This window comes from Sciurus vulgaris (assembly GCF_902686455.1).
Source record: "Sciurus vulgaris genome assembly, chromosome: X".
NCBI classification, from domain to species: Eukaryota; Metazoa; Chordata; class Mammalia; order Rodentia; family Sciuridae; genus Sciurus; species Sciurus vulgaris.
Genome location: NC_136471.1, coordinates 113,875,439 through 113,888,026, shown reverse-complemented (window position 1 = coordinate 113,888,026; position 12,588 = coordinate 113,875,439). Strand labels below are relative to the sequence as shown.

The following is a 12,588-nucleotide window of genomic DNA, read 5'->3' as shown; positions in this document are numbered from 1 at the left end:
ATTACAGATTGACCAAAACATCAAGTCTGTGAAATGCGATGTAATTCTTTTTGTTTTCCCTAATAGGCAGAGTTTCAAGAGATTCAATTAAGGATCTTGATGTTACCAAATTGATGCTTTCTAAACCAATTTAATTTTAAGAAATAGAATTGCAAACTAGACTGTGTGCCATATAGAAATGAAATGAGTAAGAAAATAGTATTTTGAACAAGACTAAAGTAATAAGATAGTTAAGCTGGAAGGGCTTGCAGTATATAGTTGGATCCTGGAGTTTCTTGGGCAGCACTGATTAAACTCACACTGAGAAAGGAACTGATTCTCACTGCTAACCTGAAGGCTGAAGATATCAACTTGAAGATTTCCTGCAGCTCCAGTTACTGAGGTGGCTGGGAAATGGGGTTTGGGTTTGAGGAATGCATGACTCAGGCTTATACTTTATTGTGGCAGTTTCTCAGATGTGTCTGATGAATCAGCTCTTCAAACCAGGTTTCATTTATGTCTTTATATGAACCCAAGGTTCTTAGAAAACTGACAGAGACTATCATCATTTAAAGGTGTGCTGGAGTTAAAATAACATATTCTCAGTGTTATTTTATAAATTCTCTGATTTTCTCACTAAAATGAAGGTGACACTTTGCTGCCAGTGAATGGGTTTTGATATTGTTTTGTGAATTAAAACAATATTTTAACAGACATTTAGTAATGTGAATCAATTAACCATTCAAAGTATTCAGAGGTCCCTGAGTCTCTGGGAGAGCAGAAACTATGTCAAATCACCCTTTTTGCTTCCTCATCATTAATGAAGTTATAGTGATGGAAAGCTAGATGTGATGAGTTCTCAAATGTCTTGCAAAGCCACTTGTGCTGTCATGGGTTGACAATATCTTTAAACTATGTTCTGACTTGCTGCTTTTTGAAATTCAGTCTTTTAGCTCTACTATTTCAGTCATACACAAAAAGAAAAGAAATACAGTGGAAGGTGATTGCCTAAGACTAGGAGAAGATGAGGAAAATGGGAGAATATTGGTAAAAGGGACAAACTTGCAGATATGAGATGAATAAATTCTTGGGATCTAATATACAGCATGGGGTAACGTAATCAATACTACTTCATTATTTACTAGAAATTTGCTAAAAGTGGATTTTAAGTGTTCTGACCAAACACAAATAAATAGTAACTATGTCCAGAGGTGACTGCATTAACTAACTTGATTGTGGTAATTATTTCATAACTTATATTCATATTAAAGCATCATGTTGTATACCTTAAATATATACAAATTTGTCATTTCTATCTCAAAAAAGCTTGGAGAGCACTGGGGTTGTGGCTCAGTGGTGGAGCACTCGCCTAACATGTGTAAGGCCCTGGGTTCAATCCACAGCACCACATAAAAATAAAACAAAGGTATTGCGCCTGCCTAAAACTAAAAATATATATTTAAAAAAGAAGCTTGGAGAAAAGAGGGATGATTTTCTGAGGAAGATGATGTATATATTGCTAATTTCAAGTGAAATAGTTCCCCTTGTGAAATCCAGACACAAGGGTAGCATCCTTCCTGATATCCCACTGAGAGCCTTATAATGGAAAGAAATTATATATTTTTGTAGCTTTCATCCACAGTGTACCTTCTCGTAATAGATACAAAAGTCGTAACATTCTCTGGAAGTATCTTATTTGATGTTTTAAAAAGAGACTTTCAAAATCACAATTAAATCTTCAGCAGCATACAATGTAAGATTTCCTCTTGATTTTCAAAATGACAATGAATACAATCACATACTATTGCAGCATGGGTTATTTTTAAGTGTCAGTATTGGCAACTTATGTTAAAAGTGAATTGCTAGAGAAATAGTCCTTTGGAAGGAATGGTTTCACCTGTTTAAATACAATTAGGGCCTCTAAATAAAAACTTCTAGCTCTTAAGTGAATATAAGATTTTTAAGCATTTTGAAAAGCTTATAGAGACATAATTTTGGCATTATTAATTTTGATTAAACTTAGGGACCACACAACACATGGGAAAATGTAATAGAGAGCCTGTTCATGTTCTTTTTTTTGTGTGTAATTCACTGCCCCAATCATGCTTGATCAAATGTCTTACAAACAATCTTATAATGTTGGTATGTGTCTTTAAAAATGCTGTTTTTCTTCTTATCTTTGCTATAGGGAACAGCCTTTAAGAGCTGGAAGATGAAAGCTCCGATTCCACATTTGATTCTCTTATATGCTACTTTTACTCAGAGTTTGAAGGTTGTGACCAAAAGAGGCTCTGGTAAGAAGTATTCCTTCTTTTTCCCTCATTTTTATGGCTTAAAATGATGGTGATACATTTACACATGTGTTGTTTTTGAGAGGTCGACAATTGTTGGGAATCCACACTGTGGAGATGTAGATATATAGGCAAATAGTGGAGTATATTAATAGGGTATTATAAAAGTGTGAGTCGGTATGAATGTAGCTTATGTTGTGTTTACTTTGAATTGGATTGAATTCAATATGAAAAGCTTGCGTTTTTATTTCATTATATGTGAGTTTCAACATTCTTTTACAGAGTGTCATCTTGATTTTTGCATGGAAATATTGTGTATTTTTTATGTTAACATTTAATGTTAGCATTTTATTCTCGGCTATGCTTAGGGCAGATTCTTTTTAGGTTTGTACTTCAACTGATTTGCTGAATTCACTTGGAAGCATTTAAAGAAAGCAGCAGTGTTATTTAAGAAAATGTCACAGGGACACACCATAATATTTTAGTAAGGAAATATAGAGATAAGATTAGAATGGTAATGAAAGGCGCTGTAAGTAGATCAGTGTTGAATCTTATGGAAAACTTCTCATGTTATCAGTTATCTGAGTCTGTAGTGGACTGTTGATACTTTGAATTAGGGAAGTATATAAGAGAATTGACCCAGGTGTGGTGGTGAATGCCTATAATTTTAGCCACTTGGAAGACTGAGGAAGGAGGATCACAAGTTCAAGGCCAGCCTTAGCAATTTAGTGAGGTCCTAGGCAAATTGGGAAGGTCCTGTCTCAAAGTAAGAAGTGCTGGGGATGAGGCACAGTCGTTAAGCACCCCCTGGGTTCAATCCCTGGTACAAAAACAAATGAACAAACAAACAAAAAACAGAGAGAGAGGATTTAATGTCAGTAATAATACAAAGCCTTGACGTGTTCACATTTGATGTAAGGCTACAGAAGTTTTGAAGTTATACCTTTTAAGCATAAGGGAAGAAATACATTGTGTTTAGCTGCTAGAATCAGGATGTGCTCTCCATTAGTTCCAGAGAGACAGTGGGGAAAAAGAAGATGAGTTAATGTTCATAAGGCTGCAGAAAGTTAAAAGTAGTATATCAAGAATTGAATATTTGGAATTCAGAAAGGAGAGGGCATGATAAGATTGAAATGGGGATGTGCAGCAACAATCTCCTTCCCCTAGATTAAGAGGTTTCAAATTCATGTTGATGATATAATGAAAAAAGCCTCACACAAGGAAAATAGATATTTTGCTCACAGGAACCCCTTTTGGGAAGAAAGTCTGGGAAGAAACTGGGAAGAGTTTTGTGCATGGATAAGGGTTTGGTTCAGGGTTGAAAGTAAAAGGTATATTATTGAGCCAATCATTGGTTCAAGAACATTTTGGTATTGCTGCTGTATATGCCATTGATGTGTGTGCAAGCAATGTGAAAAATAGTGTTTCTATGATTCACATTATTTAATCTATTTGGGGAGGTATTTTTAATTGAGAGGAATCTCTTAGGGTTGGAATATGATTATTGATTAAATGTTTTAAAAAACTCAATTTTCTAGTTATTCCACAAAATTATATAAAATCTGTTTTGTCAGTTCTGTGAATGTCAGATCTATGATTCATTTACTGAAATGCACACATGATTTTTTTCATAAAATAGAGGTAACAGGTCCATTCTGTATAAGCTCTTATTTGAGTGGAAGTTTTATCAAATTGGGACTTACTTGGTATATTTGAGAATTATAGAGCAGACCTAGAAATGTGGGACGACTGTAAATTTCGTATCTCCTGCTCTAGAGACTTGGGAAAACTCATTAACCTGTTTCAAATTCAATTTTTCTTTTAAATGATATAAGTAATTATTTTAGGAGGGTGTTACTGCAATGCTGCTGTGAGGTGGAAGTTCTGAGACTTTGCTGTCTTCAATTTATGAATACAGTTGTTAACTAAACCAAATACGATTTTATATCTAATAATGATATAAAATGATACAAATAAGGCAGGTACTAGGGTTTTTCAGCCTGCTTATTTTGCCTTTCTCTAGAATTTGAATTAAGATAAATTTTTCCAGCATCTATATTAAGTTCCATATGGATGGAAGTATTTGGTTTGTTTTGGGATATTAAGGATGAAATTTGAAAATGAATATTATTTTATCCATAAGCTTTCAATTCATTCAACTTGGATTCGTTTCAAATAATGTTTGTTACTGTGGCACCTTTGTATGAGAAAAGCAGATATGTGGCTTACTGAATAGCATCATTACTGATCTCCATAGATCAAGTAGAAGAGGTGTGTACTTGACATCTTCTTCTTAAAAGATTAATGGCTTAATCTTCATGCCCAGCCCAACCTATAAAACCAAAGGCACTAAGACTAGGAATTCAGAATCAATGTTTAATGTTGGATCTTGCATATTAACCAAGAAGGCTGCTTATCCCTGCTCTTTATTCTTATCATTGAATTATTTTTATTCTTGATTTTATTAATCATTGTGAAAATTCAGTAAACATATTTTGATGCTTTTCTCATTTCTTTTACAAGATTTTTAAAAACTTACTGTGACCTCTAGAAAATCAGAATAGACATTTTACTAATTGAGTACATATAAAATAGGAATATAATACACACTCTAATGTTGAATTTTTTATGGCATGTTAATTGTGTGTAGTGGTTACTTTAGGCTAACATGTATGTTCATTCCACAAAAATTTAGAAGTATTTGTTTCTCATTAACAGACCTAATTTGAAAGCAATAGGGACTCTTATCACAAGCTGGAGATGCATTATTTTTATCACATTGGCTTACACCCCTATTGCTATTAATTTAAGGAAAAAATTAAATCTAATAAAGCAGTTATATCGTTATAACATCCTGATTAAAATATTAAAAATAAAACTTTGTAATGTTTTGGGTTAAATATCATTTCCTATAAGTGCATGTTATGACAAATAAGGATTATATTTGGTCTCTAAGGTTGTGCATACATTTAAAATCAAGACCTTTAATATTATTGGAAAAAGATATTCACCCTTGATTACACAATAGATTTTTCTCCTGGAACCATTTTGTACTTAAAAAATTATAGGCAATACTTGAAGAAAGAGGCAGACTATCAATATTACTGATCCTCCTCAAGTGTGTGAAGTGTTAGGGCAATTCAGGAAGTAAACATTTGAGTTGCTGTCATTTGAAGAATTCTGTACAAAAACATATAAAGCACGTGTGCTTGAGGAATCTTTTCTATCCCAACAAGTTTAGAAAATGTAGCTTAATATTCTTGATTATCCCTTTCTTCTTTCTTTTCTTCTGTTTACTCCCTTCCTCTACTTCCCTCCCTCTTTCCTTTCCTCCCTCTTCACTCCCCTCCCCTCTTCCTTCCTTCTTTCCTTTAGGGTATTTTTCTGCAAATTAAATAATCTGTTTATATTGCCACTGTGTCTTTGTAGAACATTTTAACTATTAAAATATTGTCACTACTTTGTTCAGTTAAAGTTCCTAAAATGCTGTGTGTGTACCGGGCCATTCAAAGAGGCTAATATGGTCTTTGTCAGCAGCGTTTGTGTGTGTGTGTGTATTAATTGGGTGTATCTACGAGAATTTTGAGCAACCATGGGAGCAGGGAAATCATACAAATTGTTGAAGAATTAGTATGGACAAAGTATGACTAATACTATGGAGGAACTAAAGTGTAAGTTGTAATTTGGTGGAAGAATTTAGGACACTGTTGAGAAGTGAAGTTAGAGGAGCCTGTATATAGAAATTACAGAAGAGAAAAGGGTCCATGATGATTTGCCTTTTGTACATTTCTCTTTGCTTTCATCCATCCCCAAAATATAAGATATTGAATGTAAAAATCAAGAATTTTGCATGTATATAACATATAGTGCCAAAACGGAGTGCTAAAATAGATTCAGGGTTCAAGTAAATGTCTTAATTAATGATTACATGAATCAGTGGCTGAGTGGTTTTAATGTTCAGATTGAGGTTGATCAGTGAGGGTGTTGCAGAATCAATACTGTATTAGAAAGATAAAGGTAAAATAAAATAGAGACATTTAACAAAAAAGTAGCTTTTCCCTTAAAGTCAGTATAATGTATAATAGGAGACTGTTGAAGCTTAAGACAAACTCATAATAAGCAATATCTAGGACATGTTAAGAGTTTAGATGAAGAACATGAACCTTTAAGATCATGAGTGTTTTCACCGGTTTGGAATATAGTTCAAAATCTGTTAGGAGGAAAGGAAAATTATTCTTCAATTATTTATGTATTGGACTTTTACTACATTTAACACTAAGGAAGTACTAATATCATTGTGTGGACATTTGGGTTTTAATTATATTGCTCAGCAGTGGCCATCATGAAAAGTGTATGGCTCACGATTACTGATACTTGATAAATAAGCTAGTGAATTCAATATAGGAAAGAAGTATTCATAGTTATTAGAGCATATGGAGAAGAGTAAGTGGCTATATTGTATAAACCAAAGAGTGCATGCTATTCTAGAGGGGCTTTAAGTTATATGAAATTCCCCAAGCAGCTAGCTATTAGAGACTAAAAGGATTGCTGCAGGGAGTTGATCTTCCTTCATTCTGGAACCTGACAGGGGACACCTGTTTGTGTAAAACGATTTAGATGCAATTCATGCTGACAGTAAGAGGAACACGAGCCTCAAGGGATTTTCCAAAACTTGTGAATTTAGGCCCAAATAATTTATAAAAGTCAATAGCAGTTAAATAACCAAAGACACGGTTTAGGTTCTAATCTTTGTTATCTCTGGAACTTCATTTCTTTAAGTAATAGAAAGTATATAGTGTAAAGAAAGTGAGATTTAAATGAATAGGAATGAAAAATATAGTAGGGTTCTTCCATCTCTTGTCAACGTGATTTATGTACATCTGCTCTCTTGGGCATTCCTGGAAGTCAATGAGCTTAATTCCACATGATTAAGAGACAACCTAGTCCCCCAGCATCTGCCTTTATTATGTTACCATGTGTTTGTTCTCAGTGGTGAAATAGGTCAAAAAGTATGTGGCATTTCTCCTTATTTTCCTCTGGGATAGCTTGTAAGACCAAACTTCTGATACTTAGTTTCTTTATTTTTTTGAAATAAAAAATGCAGTTTAAGTTTTGTAGGAAAAATATTTCTCCTCTTCTATTGTATTTTTTATAATTTTTGAACTTAGATCTAGAGTAATCTTAATATTCATTTGAATTGATTCTTTAATTGGAATAAGAAGTCAAACAAAAAAGAGAACTTAAGGAAATACAATCATTCACTGTCATTGTATAGCAATCATCTGATATACCTGTGCATTTCACTGTCAACTTACTCATTTTAAATAAAAATTGTCAGTACAATTTTATATAGGGTTGGCACAGATTAATGCCAATTGTGGGAATGATGCCTCATTCGCAACCAGTTCACATGGAGAAGATAAAGCCAACATGGATGAATCTTCCAAGTTGAGAATGATTTCAATGGAGAAGAGACTGTCTCAAGTACATAAATGTAGTAGTGTGGCACTGTATTAAGGGTAAAAAAGGGAATACATAGTTCTAAATATTTGGTGGAAGAGATGAGAGAAAGTAGTAGGAAGGAGCCAGTCAAGATGGGCATTTTAGGCTTTGTTAAGGAATTGATGTTTCATGGTAGACATACAACACAGGTAGCCACTGCTTGGAGAAGAGGATGAACTGTTGATCTATGGGATATCAACTGTAGGCTTGAATGTGATCCATAAGATGGATTGGAATTTAGGAACATTGGGACATCAGTGTCCTACCTCTACTTTAACAAATTTTGTGGCTTAAAACAACAAAAATGTATTACCTTATATTTCTTGATACCAGATGTCCAATATCATTTGGAACTTGTGGAAGCTACAGAGGAGAATCCATATTGGTGCCTTTTCCCAGCTTCTAGTATCTGCTTTCCTTCTTTGGTGCTGCATCACTCCAACTTCTGCTTTTGTCATCACATCTTCTCTGAGTCTCCCTTCATTCTCTCTTTCTGTGAAAAGGGCCCTTGTGATTATTTTATGCTTTCCTGGGTGATGCAGGATAATCTACCCATCTCAAGATCTTTAACCACATTTGCAAAATCCATTTTGCCATGTAATATAACATAGTCATGTGTTTCAGTGATAAGGATGTGTACAGCTTTCAGGGGAGGAGGCATTTTTCTGCTTACCACACCTTGTAGTTAACTAATTCAAACAAATTTTTTGAAGTAAATTGGAGACTAGAGAAAGGATGGTCATTTGGTGGTAATGGAGGAGATAAGAACAGAGAAGTTGTTAAGGGGCCATGTGATCCATGGTTCATAATAAAAAAGGTGTGTGTGTATATGTGTGTGTGTGAGAGAGAGAGAGAAGAGAGGAGACGAGAGGGAGAGAGAGAAGGAAGGCGAGATACAGGTAAAGAAATCAGGGCAAACAAAGGAAGAGCCACAGGGAAAAAGAGAATAAACAGACATTATTGATGCTTAGGAGCTTGGGATCTTTTAAGATTCATCCACATTTCACATATACCCTTTCAGAAACACCTCTTTTTCCTTGTAGTAGCCTGAAGGAATCTCTATCTTTTAACAACAATAACAACAAAAACCCCTGAGACAAAAATAATTTTTCTGACTTAAAGTAGCAGCAGTGAGAACAGAGAAGACAGAAGAGAGCAATTTTAAAGTTAGAATCCATTTAGCTTGATTGATGATCAATTAGATGTGGGAGGTTAGAAAGAAGGAGGTGAAGAAAATCATTCTGTAATGGGAGGATTGTGATTCTGCCAATCACATTAAAGATCCCCACAGCAGAGAAACTTGAAATGGCCACTTGTTGAAAGAGAACAGTAAAAAGGTATTTGTGACTTTAAGGTGCTACACATGTTTGTGCAGTTATGTCAGCAAAAATGTCCTTACAGAGAAGGGAAAACAAACTGTTGTGGATCTCACATAAGAACAACATGGTAAAAAATGATTTTGGACAGATAACACTTCCCTATAGGAAAGACTATAGTGGGATTTAAGAATGACCAGTCAGGTACTCAATAAAAACTATATGGAGATATATTGAGGACCAGAAAAGTAGTCAGAGGAACTGAAAATGTATTTCTGAAGAAGACTAAACAACATTAGGTGAATGTTTGGAGATGAATTGCAAAATAGTTTGAGAAATTGTATTGATGGTGTTGCCAATTACAGAGTAGAGAAGGAGAAATTTATTCAGGGATAGGGGATGGAATGTGTTCTATTTGGAACATTTTGAGTTGGGGCAGTCACTAGAAATATTGAACAAATGGGATTATCAGTCTGGGTTCATATTAGTTTCTTGAGGCTGCTATAGTAAAGTACCACAAATTAGGCAACATACAATAATAAAAAAATTGTTCTCTCACAGTTCTGGAGGCCAGGAATCTGTGAATTCATGGTGTAAACAGAGTCACACTCTTTTTAAAGGCACTGAGGGAACTCTTGATTGACTTGTCTATTTTCTGGTAGCTTTAGTTGATTCTTGGTTTGTGGCTGTGATGCTGTAATCTCTTCTTTCATCTTCATGAGGCCTTTCTTTAGTCTCTAATCTCCGTTTTTCTCATAAATGGACACCTGTTATTGGCTTTAGGATCCACTGGAATAATTCAGAATGATCTCACCTAGAGATCCTTAACTTGATCACTTGAGCAAGGTACTACCCAAATAAGGTCACATTCACAGGTCTGGGCGAACATATCTTTTAGGAGAGCTCTTTTCAATATACTAACAAAGTCAAGGCAAGAGTTGTGGATTTTGAAATTGTCCTTATATTAAGTGTAGCATGAAATAATAATCATCCAGGGAATGCATGCAAGGAGAAAAGAGGAAAAGGAAAGTGAAAGATCAAAGGTCCTATAGAACACTGGCCTTGAAGAGGTTTGTAGAGAGAGCCCAGCAAATCAGGTGAAGAGATTAAAAGGATGTTAAAAGAGAAGTAAAGAGAATTTAATGTATTCCTGGAAACAAAAGGAAGAGAAAGCCTCTAAATGAATGAGAGATAATGTTAAACTTCATAGAGTTGAGCCAGGTAACTGTAAATAAGTCACCAAATCAACATTCAAGGAAATGGAGAGAGTGAGATAAAAGGGAGACTGAAAGAAATTGATGTCACACATGTATTTAAAAAAAAAAAAAAAAACCTCTATTACCCCAAATCAGTATATTAGAAGTGCTATTTATTTATTTTTTTTAATTTTAACTCTTTAGAAATTGTGCTTTTGCTATTTAGGTAAAGCAAGTGTATACTCTTGGTCAATAATGCTAATGAAAAATTGTACTATAGGAAGGATTTTTTTTTTAATCAAAAGTGTTCTAACTAGATTTGAAATATGTTTGCCATAGACTAACCTGCTGAAGGTAGGGCAATATTGATTCAATTTTCATTCCCTTAGTTCATACAAACAGATAAGAAAGGTGACTTACAAGTGTATTATAATTTGTCAAGGTTAATCCTCATGTTGACTATCATAACTTGGCAGGACATTTCAACAGACAGCTAATATTGACATTTCAACTTTCATCTACAACAAAGATCATTAAAAACACTTGCTTCCAGTTATTTTTCCATAAGTGGTTTAGGTTGATCAGGTGAATATTATGAACTCCACAGCACTGGAAATTAAGAGACTTGGGTTTCACACCAGTTCCTAATAAGCCTTGTTGATTGGGACAAATCCCTGAACCTTTAACATCTTTGGTTTCCTTTTTCATAAAGTAGCAATTATGAATGACAACATAATCAGTAGAAAACAGTTCATTTTGTTCATTTCATAAACTTTGCACATTTTCAATGTATACTTACTAATATATAAGTGATGCTTTTCTTCTGCAACATGTTTTATATGTTAGCACATCAATTAACCATTTAGAAGGCAGAATTTGGGGCAGGAGTACCTGAGGTCTGTTGTTAACTACACTTAACTTGATGCTATGTAGTTGGTACTAACACCATGAAGCTGAAGTTATCATTGTAAAACAAAGGTTTGGTTAAGGAAAAAAAAAATGAATTTAGTTGCTGTTTAAAAATTGCGTGGTATGTCATTACATAGCTAAATTAAAAATAAAGATTCCTTGGAGGTGATGGTGTACCTCGGTGAAATTGGGGTTGGTAGTTCAAAATTCTAAGCTGTGTTTGTCTATTTTTGCTTATTTACAGCAAATTTCCTTTGATAGACCTTTGTCTCTTAAGATTTCCATGCAAGATACCTTGAATGGAAAATGTGGCCTTAAGGCAACAACAATGGATAACTTTGCCAAGTTTAAAATTCGAGGGGTATTTATAAATATTTCTTTAAAAAGTGTCAGGGTGCCTTTTATGTATAGTCTAAACACTATGAATTGTCATTCATATTTTACTAACTGTACTAAAATATTTTCTAATTACTTCTACCTTGATTTCAGTAAAATTCGCCTTTGGCATTTTGCTTTGAGCTCTAAAAGCATATTTGATTAACGTTGTATTGGTATGAAATAACTATTATATTATGAATGATAAAGGAAAATGATTGTATGGTGAGAAGGATTCCATACTCTAATGAATATTTTTTCTTAAATTTGTTGTCATTTTAGAAGAAAGAAAAACTACCTGAAAAGAGTATCTTTCTAGTTTTTCCTATAACTATGTTCTATAAAGTAATTGAACTCTCCAATGCCATCTTGTGGCTTTTCAGGTTTGATAAAAATGCAGTAATAAACAGAATGCAGCAAGAGAATAAACACAGGAAGAAAATTTCCAAGGAATTATTGTTCAGAGATTATTTTAATTGGTCCTGATGTTTTCCAAACATTAATTTTCTCCAATTCATTTATTGTGGTTTTCAAAAGTATTTGTGCTTCTGCTGTAATTTTTGATATATTTTTATAATAGAAATTGTGACTCAGATTTTTAAGGAGATAGAGAAAAGTTGTATATATCACTAAATTATCATTATGTCAATTTATAGCCCTATATTACAGAAGTCAAGTTTTGTGGATGAGTACATTCATATTATAGGATATTGAAATATGTTTTTAATTTGTTGTTGCCATTAAAGTCACATGACTTTTATAGTTCAGGTATCAGAAAGAGAAAAAGACGTTAAAGATTTTTCAGTTGCTCACTAATGTAAATAAGAGCTGCTCGTAGAAATGAAGAATATGTGGTTAATGGATTTGTGCTTCATGGCATGCATTTTCCTGCTGGTCTAGTGGACTGGGCTTGCAATAAGAGATGTGAGAGCCAAAGTGTAGTAGAGCTAACTAGAAAGCACTAACCACTAACAAACATATCTTGAAAAAGCAATTGTCATTTTCTGCAAATACCAAATG

General features: G+C 33.9%; 1 protein-coding gene across 2 annotated transcripts in view; it reads left to right on the top strand.

The window, feature by feature from the left end:
• Nucleotides 1-12,588, top strand: part of IL1RAPL1 (interleukin 1 receptor accessory protein like 1) — a 1,318,779-nt gene that overhangs the window by 203,328 nt on the left and 1,102,863 nt on the right. For both annotated transcript variants that reach the window (XM_079122889.1, XM_079122888.1), the window contains exon 2: nt 2,168-2,273. In XM_079122889.1, coding sequence (XP_078979015.1) covers nt 2,192-2,273 — 82 coding nt within the window. In that variant the 5' untranslated portion in view covers nt 2,168-2,191. The remainder of the gene's footprint in view (nt 1-2,167; nt 2,274-12,588) is intronic.